General features: G+C 31.5%; 4 protein-coding genes across 4 annotated transcripts; 3 read left to right on the top strand and 1 right to left on the bottom strand.

The window, feature by feature from the left end:
- Positions 1-3,523: 3,523 nt before the first annotated feature.
- LOC113866202 (microtubule-associated protein RP/EB family member 1-like) lies at positions 3,524-4,921 on the top strand. The gene has a single exon (XM_027501084.1). The coding sequence runs from the start codon at positions 3,524-3,526 to the stop codon at positions 4,919-4,921; it is 1,398 nt and encodes a 465-aa protein (XP_027356885.1).
- A 9,560-nt stretch (positions 4,922-14,481) lies between these two features.
- Positions 14,482-15,994, top strand: LOC113865870 (F-box protein AFR). The gene has a single exon (XM_027500648.1). It carries the CDS (start codon positions 14,758-14,760, stop codon positions 15,823-15,825), a length of 1,068 nt encoding a protein of 355 aa, XP_027356449.1. The 5' UTR covers positions 14,482-14,757; the 3' UTR covers positions 15,826-15,994.
- Positions 15,995-17,377: 1,383 nt separating this feature from the next.
- LOC113865964 lies at positions 17,378-17,708 on the top strand. The gene has a single exon (XM_027500799.1). The coding sequence runs from the start codon at positions 17,445-17,447 to the stop codon at positions 17,643-17,645; it is 201 nt and encodes a 66-aa protein (XP_027356600.1). The 5' UTR covers positions 17,378-17,444; the 3' UTR covers positions 17,646-17,708.
- A 309-nt stretch (positions 17,709-18,017) lies between these two features.
- LOC113865916 (putative peptidyl-tRNA hydrolase PTRHD1) lies at positions 18,018-20,276 on the bottom strand. Its single transcript, XM_027500724.1, has 2 exons — positions 19,883-20,276; positions 18,018-18,254 (listed from the first exon to the last, which is right to left on the bottom strand). The coding sequence occupies exons 1-2, from the start codon at positions 20,267-20,269 to the stop codon at positions 18,072-18,074; spliced, it is 570 nt and encodes a 189-aa protein (XP_027356525.1). The 5' UTR covers positions 20,270-20,276; the 3' UTR covers positions 18,018-18,071.
- Positions 20,277-21,425: the final 1,149 nt, after the last annotated feature.

The raw sequence follows: 21,425 nt of genomic DNA, 5'->3' as shown, positions 1-21,425 counted from the left end.
TTAAGGGTAAGCCTCAACTCATCAACTCGTGGGATTAGTTTAGCCAACACTTGCAGCTCAAAAGCTCTCTTCACCAACAAAACCATTGCTTCAAGGCCAACACGTTTGGTTGTGGTTGGTGGTGCTCCACAAACAATTGCCACCCATTCATTGGAAATTTGTTTGTGTTAACCTAAGCCCCTAACGCGGTCACCCCATAATGGAGATTTCCCATTTGCTTGAAAGAATTATAAAACCACATAAAATCGAGTTCCATAATCATTGATTAGGACAACCCAAGAAGCAAGATTCAATTAAATCAAATTAAATTAAAATGACACCTTAGTTTCTTGAGTATTGGATAACGTATATTACCATAGAACAATGAAAAATATTTTTTTTATAAAACTTTTAATATAACTTTATACGGAAAAAACATTGAATTTGTGAAGATTGCGTGTAAAAAATTACACCCAAAAGCGTTACTCAACCAAGAAACTTATACATTTGTAAGTAAAAGGATAAAATTATTTTTCTGCATTGCCGGCTACTTGCCAGTATTTAAAGTTGAAGGCCATGCTATTTTTTTAATTTATGAATGCCAATATGATACAGTAAATTCCACATGTCTCTTTCTCTAACTACAGTTTTGTATCTTTCTTTAATTTATTTCTTCAATTAGGTGTGTATATTTTATAATAAATGAGAATGGACGTTCTCAGCCATTAATAAAAAAGAAAAATAGAAGACAATGAACTTTCTCAATTCTCACGTCACAGAATACATATACGACAAAATTAACGGAAAAAACATCGAATACAACATGGTTCGAATGGTGCTTCTGCCAAATGACACCATACTTCACCGGCTTTACCATGTAAACATCCACACTACATAATCAATCTCCAGTTGGGCTCGGCCCAAGATGGTTGCTAATATTATTTTTTTTATAATTTTTTATGTAAGATCATTCATAGAGTTTTAGAAGTATTTGTTATTATTTATATATATTTGTTCATTTATAAATATTAAACATGTTTACTTCTTCAATAATTAATATGATAGTAAGGTTTGACTTTAAATAAGGATAAATTTTAAATGTTATAATTGAATTTTTTAAAATAACCCATTGATTAATTTTAATAAAGTTTCTTAATTTATGTAATTTAATTAAAAGGGTCAAATAAATAGCAATTACTGAGTAAAAAAAACAGTTTTTTCATCCGTTGATTTTGTAAATGAAAAGGTCAAATATTTAACCCACATGTTCCGGTTATTCACAGCTTTGTTTGATAAAATAAAACATTTTATTGTTTGGATTCAATGGCCTGAAATGCAAACCCCGTCACTGCCTTCACAAACACCATCACTGCTTTAAGAGTTTGTGCGTAATTTGCGCTTCATTGATGATATTATTAGGCCTCCCAAACACCCTGTTTTCTGAATTTTATGTTCCAATCAATCTTATCTTCTAGTTTTACCTCTTTCTTCATACATTCTCATCTTTTAAACCAATTTTGTTGTTGTGCCCACAAATTCACTCTTCCATGAACTTTCTTTTATCAAGGTACGTTTTCTGAACCTGAATCCTGCTTTGGTTGTTGCAATTTTACTCTTTCTTTTTATTTGATTGCTTCTTTTGATTGAGTTTGATTTGCACAAGTTCATGAATATTGCTTGCTTCTCCTCGTATAAAAAAAATGTAAGTCAATCATCGGGTCACACGATCCATTAGTTGTTCTTCTTCTCTTGTTTGCGCATTGAAGCAACATTGATTTTGTTAAAAGTATCCTACATGATGATCAATTCATCATATCATTGTTTTTTTATTTCTTGATCTTATTGTCATCTATAATCAATTTGTCAAAACAATAAAAAAAAATGCTAACGGACATCTCATGAGCATTGTTTTAACTGACATTTAAAAATAAACGAACAGACTATTTGGAAATTATAATAATTAATGCTCTTAATTCTCCCTTGTTATAATTTTTGATAAAATCATTTATTTATATATATTTTTATTAATGTCATGACGAAACCCGATAATATAAGATTCTTAAAACAATTATTCTGACTGAAATAGATAGTTTTCTTCTCATTAAGAACAATGGATACGCATCAATGGGCTTGGAAATGTGCAATAATGGTGGACTTTCTTATATATTTGTTATTTACAAGCACAGAAAAGAAAAAACAAAATAAAAAAAGAACACCATGGAAATGGGAAATTAGGATGTGCTATCCTTTTTGCCAGATAAAGTTGAAATAGACATTTTCATGTTAATCCATGCGTGGCTACATTTAATTTTCTGAATTAGTGTCAGCTAATACGTGGTGTGATGGTGGAGCAACTACAACGTGTTGTTATATCAAAACAATTGACCATTTATCGTAATTGTGATTTTAATTAGTTGAGATTATGTGTGTATCATCTAGCAGATTCTGACGTGATTAAATTAAACCCTGTTACCTTCTGATAGATTTCTTATCACATTGTGTAACGTATATTTCAATTTTTTGTTTACTATTTCCAAATATACATTAATTACCTGCTTTAATTTTTATGCAAGAAGTTGCCCTAGTTCCTTCAGAAGAGTCATACCAAATATTTTGGTTTTGCATAATAAATCAAGTTTACAAAATTAGAAAAATGTTGACAATTCATTTTCCACTTATGATTTTAAATGTTGAAATTCTAACAAAACTCTACCTAAAGAATGAGTTGACCCATCAAATAAAAAATAAGACACGTCATATTTTTTGAAACTCATAAATTTTTAACAATAATAAAAATCATATTATCTATCTTTATGCAGGAAAAAAAAAAACATATCCCAAAAAAAGTTAAATCTAGTAATGAGTTTGTTTCTCCTGGACGAGCTCAAATTTATCCAATAAAATACAAAATTTGAACTTTAAATTTTGAGCTTCGATTAAATTTTAATTTTTTAGTTTGATGAGGTTAAGTCTGCTAAAGCGTACTTAAAAAAAATCAAATTTTACCCGTATTAAATATTGTTTTTGCATGTTCAAATTAGATTAAAAATTTTAGCTCAACTCGTTAAAATGTCATTTATAAAAGGTCAATCTAAATAGAAAAATAATTTATTTTATTGAGAGTTAATTTTTAAGTTAGTCTTTACTTGGAATATTGAGACAATACCCTTAATTAATATCTCATTTAAATTTTTAGTTTGATCCTATTAACTCTGATGCGGGTCAAGTCTGTTAAAAATTATAAAAAAAATATTTAAATTTACTCTTTTAAAATATTATTTTTTGTGAGTTTAAATTAGATTAAAAATTTTAATTCAATTCATTAAAATGTCATTTATAAAAGGTCAATCCAAATAAATAATAATAATCTATTTTATTGAGAGTTAATTTTTAGTTAGTCTTTACTTAGGATATTGAGACAATACCCTTAATTAATATCCCATTTAAATGAGAACCGTTGCCTTAACATGCTGCTGCTTTTTCTTTTGGTACATTACACACAGATCGTTTTCTACAAATTCTTAGCATAGACACCTAAACATATATGGCAACAAAAGCAAAGGAGACTGGCATTGTAGGGAAGGAGAAGAAGGTCCAATCTTCTAATTCTCCCATCACCAGCACCAAAAAGCCCACCACCAAGTCCACACCAACCACTCCGGAAAAGCCCACATCAAGCCCATCAGTTGAAAAACAAGTCCCCAACTATCTGAAGCCCACACTTAGCTCAGTTCGTCTTGAGTCCCACTCCTTCAAACTAACCAAGAATGACGCTCTAAGTAGGGCCACTTTAAATAGAAGAAGATCTTTTGACAAACCACCATCACCTTCAAGGTTACCAAAACAAACACACCACCCTTCTCTTTCAAGACAACACAAAGCCCTTGTTTCCCCTGGCCCACGAGATAGAGCCCTACCACTTCGATCTTCAAGTGCTCCAATTAAAACTACTACTTCTACGACTAACCCTTCCAAACCCATTTCAGAGAGGCTCTCAAAGACTCCAAAAGAAGGAAAAACTCAATCACTACTTGCAAAAAGCGGTAGGAAAAGTGGCCCCAGTGTTTCTACTTCAACTACTAAGAAGGTAATAAATAGTGATCATGCTTCTGCTATCTCAACCAGCGCTACAAAGAGAAGTAGTAATGCCGAAACCACCGAAGCTACTATCAGTGTTGAAACTGAACCAGTAGTTAAAGAAGCTATAAATGAAGAGGTTGGAGAAGTTAAAGAAGCTATAGATGAAGAGGTTGAAAAAGTGGAAAATCAAAATGAACAATTGAATGAGGTTGAAAATATCCCACCTCGTTTGGTTAACTCTGAAGATGAACATGATCATGAGAATGATCAAAAGCTTGAGGAGTCTGATCAGCCTCATGTTGAAGATGATGATGACAAGGTCATTCCTACAGAGTTAAAACAAGAAGAAGAAGAAGTAAAAGAAGAGAAAAAAGAGGATGACAATACAAACCAAGATGAAAGCAACACTAACGAGAGTCATCTAGTGATTGATCATTCAATTACTGAAGAACAAGTTGAGGTAAAAGAAAAGGAAGGAGGAGAAGAAGGTGGGGTTATAACAGAAGAAGATCACCTAAGTGAATTAGGTGTGGTTAAAATAGAAGACCACAAGAATGAGATCAATAATGAGGAAGTGGTAGAGGAAGAGAAGGAAGGGGTTGAAGAAGGGACAAGTGAAGAGGTTAATAAGTTGACGGAAGAACAAGAACATGGTGAAGATGAACAAGAAGAAGCAAAAGTGGAGTCAACAAAGTCAAAGCAAATAGAAGTAGGTGGTGGAGTGCAAGGAAATAAGAAGGAGTCCCCAATATCGAATGACGTGATTGAAGAAACAGCTGGCAAGCTATTGGAGGCGAGGAAGAATAAGGTGAGAGCATTGGCTGGTGCTTTTCAAACTGTCATTGACCACCAAACCAAGTGAAGCATATTATGAAGAAAAAGCAAACACAGAAGAAAAGGGTTTAGATACGAAAATGGAGTAAAAAAGATATGTATATAATTATTCTTAACTACATTTCTTTTATTAGAATTAATATTTTTCATAAAAAGTAAAAAAAAAGACTTTCTAACGATAAAACAAATAAGCTCTCTAAAGTATATAGAACGCCATTGGAAACATTATCATTTTTTGTTTTTCAATTAATTGTCCAGTTATATATACAGTGACTAACTACTATGAAATTGACATATCTGTAGCCATTCAAGCCCAAAAATAGGCTTAGTACATTCATGACACCTAAAACTTATTGGTAGTCAGCAAAAGCTCAGTATATTCTTTATTTTATATTTTTTTGCATCTTAATTAGTAGTTAATTTTCTATTAGTAAATTTTCATGTGGACAAATCCATAAAACCTTAAAACATATAAAAATAAATGCGCGGTTCATTACAATTTTTATTGCTTTCAATTTGCCTGGTGAGAAAAAAAAATGCACCTTCAAGTAGCAGTTGTGTCGTCTAGCAAGAGAAGCAGAAGAAACATATACTAATAAAGACAAAGGAGACGTAAAAAAAAGGTTTGTGTAAGTTATCGTATATATGGTATAAACAACTTCATCTTAAGTACATTTATTTATAAATAAATTAATAATACATTTTTTTAATACAATATCTTAACTTCATTAATCTACTTAAAATGAAGTTATTTATTATCTAAAGTAACTTAGACAAAGCTAGATAAAATGACATTTTGTTATGATAGCTAGCCAAAAATACAATGCAGGTAAGCAAACTTAACTTATTTAAAACAAACCTTAACACACCAATTTGGACACATTACATACATAAAAAACTTGGAGAATAATAACTAGTTGAACCATTTCCTAATTAGTCACAAAAGCTCTCTCTTATATAATACTTCGGCTCCGAATAAATTATTCTCTCCAAACTTAGCTGACGCCGAAAGTTAGCAATAAAAACCTCTGCCCTTTTATCAATATCATCTTCCGAAACATAACTTAATGTTCTTCTATATTGTACCATACGATCCCTATTGATTTGTTCATCCACAAGGAACCTTTGCATGCCCATTCGTTTATTGAACAACCTCAACCATCTTTGTTTTAAACTTCTTGATACAACGGAAGGCTCTCGCCAAGTGTGTAGTAGAGACTTCAGTTTCTTTATAGACCTCTTTAATTGTCTAATGACTCGTGAAGATTTCTGCTTATCCATAATTGTTCTTGTTGAAGCTAGCTTGCTTTCGATCATTGATGATATGCAAAAAGGAAGTGGGTCACTAGTGCTTATATAGAAGAGAAAACACGCAAGATTCTCACAGAAGCTACCGTGGTAGTTAACTAAAAGTTATGCACCGTGTATCGTAAGAACTGAAATGATTGGAACAAGTGAAGTTTTCAGCTAATTACTTGGTGGGTTTCAAGAAATAGAGTAACCATCGGTGAATCTAGATGCATCAGATTCGTCATGAGGAAGGTGTTATGTCTTTTTATAAAAAGGTCCTTTTTTTTTCATATTTATAAACGCTTAAATAATGTCAACACTCTCGTTTAAATTTTTTTCTCTTTTTATTATCATAATATATACATGTATATAGTCTGAATATGTAGATATTAGATGTCTGTGTAACATTTTTCTTCGTGAATTGAGTACAGGGAAAGAAAATATGTTTGTGGACGCGTTATGTTTTATTTGTTGGGACAGGAATTGGTCATTGGGCCACCTGGCCATCACTTGATGCATAAGGTTTGAATTTTGGACATACTTACATGTTATAACCAGAAAATAATATCTTTGGGGGGGATTTTTCTTTTCTCAAGGGATTGGATGTGCAATGACTTGCGTTATACAACAATTAAAAAAATTATTTAAATCTTTTTTAAAAAGTTGTATTGATTTTAGTACTCATCAAATATCATATATATATATATATATATATATATATATATATATATATATATATATGTCATTCATTAATGTGAATAATTTTTTTTTTTTCTTGTTTGTGTTTGTTCATGAAAAATTGAGAAGAGAAACTAAAGAGAAAGAAGTGAGAGAGAAGTGAAAAAAAAATCCACATGAGAGGGAAACAAAGAAGAAAAGAAAGAAAAAGTGACAGAGGTCCACTAACATATTTTGTTCCCTTACAAGCAAGAAATTATAAAGAATATGATATCAAAATTTCTAAATGCCAACTTATCCTTTCACATGATGTTTTTTTTTTTAAGAATAGGACACTATGTATTGCTTTATAAAGTAAAAATGTCTTTATGTTTAATATTGCTTTTTAAACTTTTTAATCAAGGTCTGTTCATATTTGGTATAGAACGGAAGAATATAACATTCCAAAGTAAATGCATGATGTACAAACTTTGTGGAAGCAAAAAAAATAAAATTCCGTGATTAAAGAAATAGAATTAGCCAAAGAATACAGATAAAGTTCAAGAAAAGTTAACAACTTGTTTTTGAAAAAAAATTAAACAACTTAGCCTCTTTTTTTTTATCTTTTTTTTTTTTTTTCATCGCACATATTTTTTTCCTCCCTGATTTTCACCCTTAAACAAAGAGGTGAAATACGCATGTGTTAACAAAAGTCTTAAAGTATCTTTCTAAAGCTTGCAACTCAAGTATATTTAACAACCCAACTGAAACTTTGGAAATTTCTCAAAACTTTATAGATATGTTAATAGATGTACAGTTCCTAAGCTTGGTGTCTAGCCACTGATTCATTCAACATGATGTAGATAGCAGGATATATGAAGCATAATTAACATACATATGCAATCTTTATGGGTTTTCTTTTTGGGTACAACAGAAACATTTTTAAGGATCCAACCTACTCGTCAACTTTTAAGCAATTTCTCGTCGCGGTAATCAATATAATGCCATGTCATTTGGCAACAAGAGCAAGATATCCCAGACGTTTAGAAATTTCTACGTGCTGCATACTGCATAAGTATACTGCATAAGTGTTCCTTTTGCTTTACGTGCAGAAATTGTTTCTCTAAAACAAGTTTCAAATATTCTAGAAATTAGTGTATATATCTAACTTGAAAATGTTGTCAAACCACATAACTCGTGTGTTGTGTGTGCGCGTGCTTAAACGTTGGTTGGATTATATAGTTCATTTTTTCAATAAACTTCTTAATTAGTTATAAAAGTAAATTAAATATAAAATAAATTATATTCTTTAATAAATTAAAGTTAACTTTTATAGTTCTCTATCAAGTTGTTTACTTCTAAAAAAAATTTAATAATATTTCATGGATCAAATGAAAGTGATAAGAGGATAGCTAAATAATTTATTAAGTACGACCAAACTATCCAATGTATGAGAATCACGGGTTAAATGAAACTCAATTTTATGCATAAACGGAGTTAGAATTGTGTAAGTGAATTCAAGTACGACAAAAGTTAAAAGTATGGCTGAATATGTGTTAGAGAAATAATTCCAACAACACTTCATGATAAAAAAATATATGAGTGTCTTCTAATACTAGTAATACAATATTAAATTGTGATGTCATGATAACACATAATTTTTTTTTAAAATATGGTAAAATAAAAACTATGTTCTCTTTTTACCTTTTATGTAGTTCTTGCTTTAAAATAAAACAGACCAATTTAATATTTTAATACCTAACCCAAAAGGTAGTGTTCTTTAAATTGACATACCAAAAACTATTATAATATTTTTTTTATATATAAATTTAGAAACTAATTTAAAAAATTAGATATACAGATTATAAAATTAAAATAATTCTTTCATATTTATTTTAAAATTAATTTATCAAATTTGAATATAAATTATTATATTTTAAAAATTGTAATAAAATATTATATTTTCATATTTTAAATAAATTTATCAGTACAAGAAATACGTCATTTAGCGACAGTTTATTAGCAGCAGTTAATAATAATTGTCAATAAATCATTTTAAAAATAACATTTAACGTCAATTTTAGTAACTACTGCAAAAAAATGTGAGATTTTGTGGCTTTTTATGTAATTGCTGTAAAAAATGCAGAATTTAGTGGTAGTTTTGTGTAATCGTTACAAAAAATGTGAGATTTTATAGCGATTTTGCATAATCGCCGCAAAAAAAGTGTGAAATTTAGTAGTGATTTTGCAAAATCGCTGCACAAAAGGCGAGACGAGTTTTAGTGGCGATTTTACGTAACCATCATAAAAAAAATGCGAGATTTAGCATCAGTTCACAATAACAAAATGTAAGAAACACAACTTTTTTTCTATTTTTCATCACTCACTCAAAGTTATCATTCATCTCTAACTTGGCCTCATGAGTTTCACCATTCTCTTTGCCACTACCGCCATCGCTATCCCTACCGCCACCGCCAAAATGTCTTCTTCAACCGTGACAACTTTGGCAATCTTCTACTATCATTTTTACTTCTTCCAAAAATGACTTTTTTCCAATGATTCTACACTATAAATTATATAATATATATATGTTGTGATGTTAAAAAAATAAATGGAATGTGAACCCAAATAGTAAAAGAAAGAATTGAGTAGGTGATAAAAACAAATAAAAGTGTAGAAGCCAAAAATAGAGCACTGTCATTCTAAAAATAAAACACTATCCGCCAAAAATAAAACAATGTCGCGCACAGGTTAAAATTTGAATTTAAAATTTTAGCAGTAGTTCAAAAATGCCGCTAAATAACTGCCATAAATTTAAAAATTTAGTGATGATTCAAAACCGTCACAAATTTAGTTTTATATCGTCAATTTTAACTTCAGTTTCATAATCATTAAAAAAATACTTAGAGACAGTTAAAATCGCTGCTAATCATAAAATTTAACCGCCACAAAAACATATTTTTTTTTGTAGTATATATAGTTTATTAAAGGTTTAAATGATATTTTAGTCCATATACTTAACTCGAATTTGTAAGTTAGTCTTCATAGGTAAAAAATTTATTAATCTATCTTCATATATACATTTATTTTTTATTTAGTTCTTGTCGTTAATTTTAGAATAAATGACGTTAAATAATTAAGAAACTAAATTAAAAATAAATGCAGTATGAGGATTTATTTACAAATTTCTTATACGTAGAAACTAACTTACAAATATGAATCAAAAGTATTTTTATAAATTTGCTATATACTTTTAGTTTGTATCTTGATTTTTGCAATTTATCCACATCCTCTCTTTTACCTTTGTTTCCATCTCTAATTTTACTATCTTTATTCTTTTTCTGTGTAAACTTCAAGAGGTCAAAGTTTTTTTTTTCTGAGCTTCTTATTCCTAAAACTCAATCAACTCTTAACAAACTTTACTTAATTCTCTTCTCTTTTCAATTATTTCATCGTCTTCACCCTCACTCTCACCTGCATCCACACTCACCTACCCCAAATCTCAATCCCTCATTAAAACTTTATTTGTCTTCGAATGCACCCTCATCAGTGTTACTAGCAATAAAATTACTAATGTATTTATCTATACTTTTATCCACTCTTCTAACACCATTAAAATTAAGATACAAACTAAAAATCTATCACAAATTTATTATAATACTTTTGACTCAAATTTATAAATTAGTCTTTATATGTAAAATTTTGTAAATTAGTCTATACATATAAAAAAATTTATAAACTAATATTCATACTATATTTACTTTCAATTTAATTTTTTACTTTATTGTCTATTCTAAATTTAACATAAATGACTAAATTAAAAATAAATATACATATAAAAATTGATTTATAATTTTTTAAATCAATTTTTTTTACACGTAAAAAGTAACTTACAAATCCAAATAAGTATACGAATCATGACATTATTTAAATTTTTATTTAAAAAAAACAATGCAACTTTATAACTAGTAAAATAAAAGAGTAAAATGTGTTGGGTGGGGCGAATGAATTGTTAAAGAAGACTCGTGACACATAAAATTGTTAGGCCGAGCTTACCGTCTCATCTGACATCAATTGAAGTGTTCACGTGAGTGGGGCCGTTGGGGTCTAACGGCCCACACCATTTCAGACCATGCCCGTGTTTCTTCCACACTTGCTTGGTTTCATTTTTTTATATACTAAATTTGTAAAATATATTTATTAAAATAATTATTTTTTAAAATTATAAAATATTGAGTTTAAAAATTAATATTGATAATTTTTTGCATAAATACTTATGTAATAACAAAAAGTTCATAAATATAAAATTTGATACTATATTAAAATTGTCACGTGCAATTTTTAAATAGTTTTCATATTTTTATAAAATTTTAAAATACTATATTTTGATAATTTTATCATTTTTTATATATAAAAAAACTCACACAACTTAGGTTTACATTTTTTTTAATTATCAAATCACTCATTCTATCATTATATCTATATTTTTATTTGGACAATATTTTATAAATATTATTCACCAAAATATTTCACTGTTCTAACTATAGATGAAATACTTTTTTAGTTGAGATAAAAAAAAAAATTGTGCAGTGATTATATTTGTTGTTTTAGGTTTCCATTGTCTTATGTGTGTTTCTTGTATATTCTATTTTACTTGGTCTTTGTGAAGTATTATTTGTGATATTATGTGAGCAATAATGATAATTCACAGTGATTTACTTTGCTTGACTCTTGCAACTCATAAACTCTCTTACGAGGCCAATAGTGACTAAGCATTTCAGGGTGGCTAAGAAAGGTACAAATATTAAAATAAATCAGAAAAAATGTTTATTTGTTTACAAGTAAGTTTTGAAGATACATGTACATTAAAAAATAAAAAATAAAAAGTACTTGTATAATATCTCTCATGCACGAGTCATTATTATTTGAACATTATGATGACCAAAAAAACATTTTACAGCACGAGTGACACAATTCTAAGTTGACTGCTGTTAATCACATGCGTTGACGCATTTGGTTTCACATTCTGTTTATGTTTGATTTCTGAACCTTTGTTTTCATATCGGGTAAGACAAAAGTAAAATCACTTCACATTCAGACACTCCCAACTTGTTTCTTGTTCACTCTATGCTGCGATTAAATCATCGTTCACAATCCACTCACTCGTGACAGCGATGCCCACCGTTTTTGAAATAATTATCACTTTTGAATTTTTTATTTATTTTATTTTTTTCACCGCTTAAAAAATTAAAATGATTAACACTTATAATTTATAAGACCAAAGTAAATATTTCATTACATTAAAATTGGGTTTTGGAGCGTTAACACAATTAATAGAAATCACTTTAGAACAACAATACTTCTAAGAGTCATTAATAAAAAATATTCTTTAAGATATATTTCTGAAAGTAGTTAATAAAGTAATTTTTTATTAATTTTTTTAAAGTTGTTTTTTCATCTTCTTTATTTTTTTATTTTTATGTATACATATTAATCTTGATAATAAATTAATTTTAGTTTAAAATAAAAAATTTATAAAAAATATTTTAAATTTTATTAGTTTATATTCATACTTTCAAGCTATTCTCTAATATTAAATTTAACAACTCTCACTATTACTTTCTGGCTATTGTTTGTTGGAAGAAAGAGTAGTACTTGATAAAGCTTTGGAAGGTGTTAATCACGGAAAAATGGGGCTGACTTCGACACAATTGAGTTTGTAGCCATCCAAAATTTTGCCACCAAAAGGAATCAACAAATGTCAAAAGATTCGGTTTAGTTACTTTCGATGTTAGCTTTTTGATAGGGGTAAGTATATATTAAAAAATGATCCTTATGCCTACAAGTACAACCCAAAAGCATGATCTCCCTGTCATTTCATAATGAACATGAATGCTTTAGGTTTAAGGGATAACTTCATGATTCTGTCAAATTGGGTCCAGTACACATCAAAATGTATCATACAGTGCTACACTAGGCTCTTATATTATTATTCAATACACATTAATTTTCGTTAACCAAACTAACAATTACACAGGTTAAGATAGATTTTACATGAGCAAATATAGTATATTTAATAATTTTAAAATTTAAGTTTCTTAATTGAATTGTAAGTTTTGTAGAGAGTAAAAACTAGTTTATTTATCTTCCTTTGAAAGCAACGGTAGGAACTAGAGAAAATAGTCACGGACCTCATTTCCTGTTTCTACTATTTCTTTTCCTTATCAATGTTCATCTGCTTTTGGATTTTTTTTGCTTTTGTATATATGTGCCGCAAGTGTTCACAAATCACAACTTATCCACACCAAATCTGTCTCTTGGTGATACTGTCCTACCCATAAATAGATTGGGATTCAATTCAAATAGTTTCTATAATTTTATATAATTTTTTAAAATTTTATTTCAATTGTTTTTATATACAATTTATTAAGATAAATTTCTAATAGATATATGTAATATCTTATAAGTGACAAGTGTTCACAAATCACAGCTTACCAGAATTGCTCGTTGTGTGATATATCCTTTGACCTCCCAACGCCAAATCTATCTATTGGGAACATTATGTTAATTAAGGCTGATTTTGACTCATGGAATCATTTATGATGTATATATATTTTTAAATTATTTTAATGAATTTGTTAAGATATTTTGAAATAGATTTTATAATTAAATTTATATTATAAATTCTCATATAATAAATAAATATTGAATGAAACTATTTGTTCATACGTTCCTAACATGATAAATTCTTATCATCACCGTCGGCTTGAGCTTCATCGTGCACATTGACAGATATTGAGAAGTGGATCGCTTTATAAAAAGGACTAAAAGTTATAATAACAGGCAATCTCCATCTCACAGTTAGGCACCAAGGACATGTTCTGTTTTATAGTTGAGAATTGTACCTTTTTTTAATTAAAAATATAAGACTATTATACATAACAATTTAAATAGAGTTTTATTTTGACAATCTCCATTCTTCAAATAATAACAGTAATAAGATTAATTTCAACATAAGTGAGCTTATGCATTGTTCACGCTTTAAACTACACATTCTTATTTTTTTTTAAAAGTGCAAAAAAGTAGTATTCTTTGTAAACGGTGAAGGTGAGAATCCCTTTCAGAGGGGTAGACGGTGAGGTTGTGAAAAGACAATACTATATCCATCCAGGTGGGTGACTACAGTGAAGTTGTATTATTATCTTGGCAACGTCGTATTTGAAAAGAAAAAGAAAAAACATGTTTACATCAAATTAGGTTACTGTTTATTACTGATTGTAAGTTAAAAAAATGAAGATGATGAGGAGTGGTAAAGAAGGTGTGTTACAGAATAATGTGGGGCTATAGTTGGGATGTTGCGATCAGTCGCTGTCTGGTGTTAAATTAAGAAAAACAAGGCACGGCGCAGACCATAAAAGGCATTAAATTCATGCGGAGAAGCAAACACACAGCACATATCTTCCACCCATCCATTGTCACCCAAGAAATGCTTAGCTTTGAGTTTGATGGAAACAGCATCTGCAGCCACAAACGCATCACTCGCATAAAGTAGACCCTCCCCCAACTAATCAACTTAGCCGAAAAATATAAAATAAAAATTACAAAAAGTCCATTTGGGGGGTTCACCTTGCCACAATCATTCATACTTTTGTGTTGGCCATCGGCACGAACCGTTCCTTCTTATTATTATGTACACTCTCTCTCTCGCTCACTCATTCATCCCTAAAAATTATAAACCAATCACACACTCTCAACCATTTCAACTTCAATTACGTCACTTTTATTCATTGTTTAATTTCATTCAAACGGATTTGCCGCAAATATTTAGCTCACTCCTCACTCCACCCACCTCCAATTATTAATCATCTAAAGACCCTGCTTTTCACTTCTCGTTCGTTTTCAACTAAGGACAAGAGAATGGCGGTGGTCGAAGGACTCAAAGAAAACAACGAGCGCGAGGAGCTTATTCCGGGGTTGCCCAACGAAATCGCAGAGCTGTGTCTTCTTCACGTGCCCTACCCTTACCAGGCTTTGGCACGCTCTGTTTCTTCGTCGTGGAACAGAGCAATAACGCACCCTTCTTTTGTCGTCTCCAAGAACACGCTCTCCAACCCACATCTCTTTGTCTTGGCATTCCACAGACAAACATCGAGGATCCAATGGCAGGCGCTGGACCCATCTTCCAAGCGTTGGTTCGTTCTGCCGCAAATGCCCTTGCCGGAGGGCGTGTGCCCCACGGCGTTCGCGTGCGCGTCGCTGCCGAAGCAGGGGAAGCTCTTCGTCATGGCGGGGATGAACTCCGACGCGGAGGCGCCAATGCGGACGGCGCTGGTCTACCGCGCCGCCACGAACCAGTGGTCGGAAGCGTCGGCGATGCCGGGGGGGAGGTCGTTCTTGGCGGCGGAGAGTGTGAACGGGAAGATCGTGGGCGTAGGGAGGAGCGGGACGGATATCTACGATGCGGAGAGCGACACGTGGAGGAGAGGAAAGGGGTTGGAAGGGGAGCTGGGTCGGTGCGAGGCCACGGTGGTAGGGGGGAGGATGTTGGTGACGGAGGGGTGGTGGTGGCCGTTCACGTTTCGACCGAGGGGGTGGTCGTACGAGGTGGAGAGGGACACGTGGCGAGAGATGGGGGTGGGAATGAGGGATGGGTGGACGGGGGTGGGAGTGGCGGTTATGGGAAGGGTGTTGGTGATTGCGGAGTATGGGGATTGCCCCGTGAAGGTGTACGACGAGGATAGTGACACGTGGCGGTGTGTGGGAGGAGACAGGTTTCCGAGGGAACAAATGCAGAGGCCATTTGCTGCGAGGGGTTTGGATGATCGTATCTACGTTGTGTCTTCGGGGTTGAATGTGGCGGTTGGGAGTGTCACTGTTAACCAGAAAGGTCGGGGTTATGGGGTGGTGGTGACGTGGCAGGTGGTGGAGGCAGCAGAGGCTTTCCGTGGTTTTTCCCCATTTAGTTGCCAGGTGTTGTATGCTTGAACGCTTACTCTCTTTTAGTGGTTTTAGTTCCCAGGCCCTGTACTGTTATTGGGGTGCAATTCAAAGCATAAACACCTTTGTGTTTGTGTTTTATAAATTATTGTGGAGGCCATGTTCTCATCTCCTCTAATTATTTTATTATAATGGGGGAGATAAACAATACAACAATTTCATTTCAAATACTTGTTTTAGGTAAACTCTTGCTTTTTTACTTAATAAACAGCTATGTGATTATTCATCCATCTTCTTATCAGCCTACTAATACCTTATTAATTACTTAAAAAGTATACAATTATATTTTAATAAAATCTAATAACATATTTTTATTATTCTCATTCTCACAATCAGTAAGTATTTTTATTAGTATGTTTTTCCTTATATATATCGAACGTAAAATAATTTATGGTATTCTACAAATATTATTAAAGAATTTAATTTAAATATTTTGATAACGTAAAATACTTTTATACTTTCATCCAATCATAAATTATTATATAAGCGAGAATTGTTAATTATAAAATTAATATAAAAATTATATTGACAATGTATTTTAATCATTTTATAATACAGAAAATTTACATTAATAATACACTAAAATTAAGCTCATTATTAAATATTTCCTCTACTTTTTATAAAATTTAATTTATTAAAATTAATAAAAAAAGTATTTATATATTATAAGTTCATAACATACTTTAAAAAATATCTATAGTAATAACTAGTAATTAGTCACTTTTACAGTAAATAAATAAATATATGCACCTATATGAATAATAGGTGAATATTCCAATAATTAATAAATAAGAGGGTAATTTTTTTAATAAATAATACATATAAAAACAAGTCTTTATTTCTTATAAATGTAAAAAATTATGTCAAGATAACAAATGCTCAATAAGCATACGGATATTCAGTTCATTTTATATTGACAAAATATTTTTCTATTTTTTAAATTCTCAAATTTTAAGTTCAAATAAGCATGGACTAAAGCCGTTCGATTAATAAAGTAAAGTTTAAATTTCTTAACAGGCCATTCGAAGTTTATATATATGTATATATCCTAAATAAGGGGTGCTATGCAAGTGTAAAAATAGATCATAAAAAAAATTCTGGAAAAAAATTTTAATTTAAAAGTATATCATTTATAATGACAAATATATTATTAATATATTAAATTTATATTATATGTTAATTTATACATATTTTAAAAAAATTAATTTTAATATGTTTTTTGGTAAAATATAAATTTTTCGTGTGCTTCTCCAGTGGATTCCAATCAAGCACTAAAGTAAATTCCATATCCAGCGGCGTTACGATTCTAATCCTTGGATTTCTTAGGGAAGAAGTTGGGACCGCTTTAAAATAGTTTTCAAACCACTTGCATTTTCAGACGATTATTGTACTTAACTCAACGTCACAGGAGGCATGGACACATGCTGACGCGTGGCGGCGGCGGTGAAGGAAAAGGTGTGATCAGAAGAAAAGTAGAAAGGAATTTTCCGAAAACGCGCTTCGGTTGGGTTCTACTTCTGCACCTTTATTCTCCGTCTTCATAAAATTTCTAATAAAAGAAAGCAAGACATAGCGAGCGATTATTACCTTAACGTAGTGAGTAGAAGATGTGTATAGTGTTTGTGTGCGGCGAGGATGAAAGGGTGGTGTCGAGGCAACCAGCACCGGGAGCGTGTCCTTACTGCGGAGGGCTGATACAGGCTGTTGATGTAGAGAGCCACTGGAATTTCTGTTTCCTCCCTTTATACGTTAAGACCAAGCGAAGGTACTACTGTACCATCTGCAACAGCCGACTCATCCTCCAGTAGGTCCTCATCATCATCGCTCTACCCACCTCCCCTGCCCCATCGACGATTCCAACCAAAAACATCTTCCTCCTCCTTTCTTTTTTCTTTCCTTTTTTATTCATTAGTTTCCATGTATAGGTATTTAATGCTAAATATATGATGTGACTTTCAGATCATGAAATAATATTTCACCGTTTCCAATTACATTATGTGATAATTCTTTCTTAGGATAGTCGGCTTATTTAAATTAATAGAGTATTTGTAATTTAACAATAAACTTTATTAAGATAATGCACGTTCCAGTCACTTCCTCCCTTCGAAAATTTCGTGCATTTTAGGAGAGATGGCAAAGACTTAAAAAATCCCGAATTACCAGTCAGGTTTCATTGCATTTTCTCTACCATTTACGAGCAAAGAGAGAAATTAGAAATAACATCATACATGACATCATTTACAGAGTTTCAGCTTCTTAAAATACGAAGATACCATTGACTTAGGGTAAGGTTTTGTGGCAAGGCACGTAGGTATGTTCTCAGGTTGTTCAATCCAGAGTTTGTGAATGATCCCACCAGATGTAAGCTTCTCAGACAAGTTTTTGATCTGGGATTCTCCCTTCACTTCAAGTGTAACCTGTAGTTGAAGTTCAGTATTAATTTAATTCATCAACCAGGGTAGAAAAAATGAATTAGATCTACATAGCCCAGAACTACAAACAACATATGCACAGACGGACAGACAGACAGATACTATTATATATATAGATAAGTGGATAGATTCAAATTTAACTGATGTCAAATGGCACAATATATAGGAACAACAGGTAAGCCCCGATTGCTATGCAGAAACATTCAACAGCCAATTGCATATACAATTGTTGAGGAACGAAATATAAAATCCTGTAAAATATTTACCAATTACCACACTGTTGCAACGTATTTGTGCTCTCAACTCTAATTAATCCCCACACCCCCGCATGATATGTTCAAAATATCCCAATTCACAACACGAATGACAACCAGGATATTGTACTATCCCAGCTTTAAAAATTAAAAAGCTAATTCAAAAGTTGATATTTTGGGCAGAGCGCACCAAAATAGACTCAAAACAATGTGCCCATCGCAATTATCACAGTGACGAGCGTAATATCACTTTAAAATATATCGGAGATGCTAAATTAAATGTTCCAAAAGCAATCATTTGGCAGCCCTCAGGCAAAAAATACTAATTTAACCATGATGCGAACAAAGTTCCATCCATCATAAAGAACAACGCAACAATATACATACAGTAATATCAAAATACTCACAATTTTCACTTAATTAATTGGGTTTTTTCGGATGTTGTCTATTTAACACTTAATACCTAGACAGAGGAAGCGAAGATAACACGGCTAACTAATGTCCCATAAAATAAAAACTGTTATCTAAAGGCAAAGGGTTTTTAGTATCGCCCTCAAAAATAAAGAGTGAGCAAGAAATAGCTGGAGTTCACATGATTTACGTAAAATATGTATATACAATCATATTCTTATCCTTCTCTGCACCCCCTCCTCAAAATCAAATTGAGAGAGTGAAAATATTTGAAGGCAAAGGAAAACAACCACTTAGTTTGTACCGTATGTGCAAAGACGAATCTTCATCTATCTTATATATATGAAAAACATCTACTTCAGTCAAGTTGCAATAGGCTAATAGCAATCCAGAACATCTGTTCTTGGCGAAAAGCACCATCCATAACCCGACTACATGTCACCAAGAATCATCAATTCAGATGGACTTTCCCTGACATCATTAACAATTTAACATGGTTTCTAAAACCTCTCGATACCACATTTTAATAATTCCTAACAATATAACTATGCGCCGGTTCCTATAAATAAGTTCAAGAAAGGTTCCTTCCATGTGAAATCCCATTACAAATTCAAGCTTCTATGTTTCTCATTCACACCTCTATCTGGTTTCAATTCAACTAATAACTAATAACCAATACCCATTACAATAGATTAGGATTTTATTCACTACATGTGAGAGTATAGGTTGGTAGCAAACAGTAGAAAACACACAACTTTTGTAACCATATGTAAAGCATACAATACAATGTCATACATGTTTAATTAAAAAAATCAACCACAAAAAACAAAGAAACATATTCACAAACTATAATTTTTTGTAAATTGGCACAGAATATGAACATTGTGATGTATAATGAAGTTTCTGTAATTGAATTGCATTCATCAGAAGAATACCGAAAAACCTTACTTTATGCATAGAATCTATTTTATCGGGGCTACAATAATCCACGGTGAAAGGATCGTCTTTATTGGACCAAACGGCCGAAACAGAAGCGTGGCAACCTTGAGTCACCACACTCCCTAGCGGCCACGTGTCGATCAGATCTCGCCGGAGCACCACGTACTGGACGACAGCATCAGTGTTCTCCGGCTGCAACGGCGCGTCATTCGTTGTCTCAAGAGCGTTAGGATCGGCGGCGGCGGGTTGACTCATTGAGTTAGAGCTGAGTCCACTCGTCCGGTTCGCAACGGAAGCCGTTGGTAAATGTATGTGCGGAACCCTAATTCTGGTGCCTGCGAAAGCGAGATTAGAACCGGAGAGACTCGAGAGACGAAATGGCACGGTGCAAGCCATTGATAAATTCACACGTGGACGTTTTTTTTAAGTGGTTGCAGTCCAATTCCATAATTTTACGAAAATGTTTTTTAAATACTTCTTTTGTTCAGTTATTGCAATGCATTTTCTTTTAATTTTTTTTTCTAATGTTTTGTTCTTAGTCATCTATATTTACCATATAATTTATTAAGATAGAAAAATAATATTTTACAAGATCCATAAAATATGTGTGTGTGTGTGTTTTTTTTTATTTTTTATGTAATCTTAATATAAAATATATTAACTTCTTAATTTTAATATGAAAAAACTGTTTGGAATATACAAAGTTTTGTATGGATATTTAAATGTTAATTCGATTGTAATAAAAAGATTGTAGAATATATAAATAGTAAATGTCGTGCATTCCAAGAAGGTTTGACTAGAAAACTAGCTAACCTGCAACTTTCTTTCAACCTAATCAATTTGACGAGCGAACCAATATGTGCTCTTATTAGAAAATTTCCGTGTCTTGTACTCCTGGAATTCAATCCTTTTTCCACATATTTTACGCATGATTTGAATGGGTTCGTTGAGTATTCAAATTCTAGTATCGTTTTGTGTTAATGCTGAAAATAATGCAGCGGATAACCATTCATTCAACTTGTTTAAAATTCTTTTCAATAACTATGCATTTGCTAATGATGATAGACAATTATTTGAAATATCAAGGATAAACACGAGTTGGGTTCGGTCAAATAAATCCAAGTTGATCAAATTATTAGATTGGATGTAGTTTTGTTTAGATTTTTATTTTTCTCCTTTTTTAACTTCCAGAATTCACATGATGTGTGACATTTAATGCTCCAGAATTTAAAAATGAGCGAAGTTGGGTAACCTGTTAAGGCCCACGAGCGTGACAAAAACACCTAAGTTCATTAAGAAATAGTCTAGCCCCAAAATGTTTTCGTTCTTACATGTTCAACTTAACATTAATGTTCTATCACTCTTGACAAGATTGCCAATTTAGGTGAACAGAGAAATGAAGAGAAGAAGATTTTTTCTTTTGTTAAATAAAAATAATAATATAAAATATTCAGTTTTTCTTTTTTTTTTCTTAAAATAAAAGTTATAAAATTTTATATTTATGTGATCCCACCAAAAAGAAAAATGCAATTTTGTTAAATAACTACGGTAT

The sequence above is a fragment of the Abrus precatorius genome, unplaced genomic scaffold (genome assembly GCF_003935025.1).
Source record: "Abrus precatorius isolate BTA unplaced genomic scaffold, Abrus_2018 Scaffold4, whole genome shotgun sequence".
In the NCBI taxonomy this organism is placed as follows: domain Eukaryota; kingdom Viridiplantae; phylum Streptophyta; class Magnoliopsida; order Fabales; family Fabaceae; genus Abrus; species Abrus precatorius.
The sequence above is the reverse complement of the archived record's forward strand: the minus strand, read 5'-3'. Positions and strand labels throughout refer to the sequence as shown.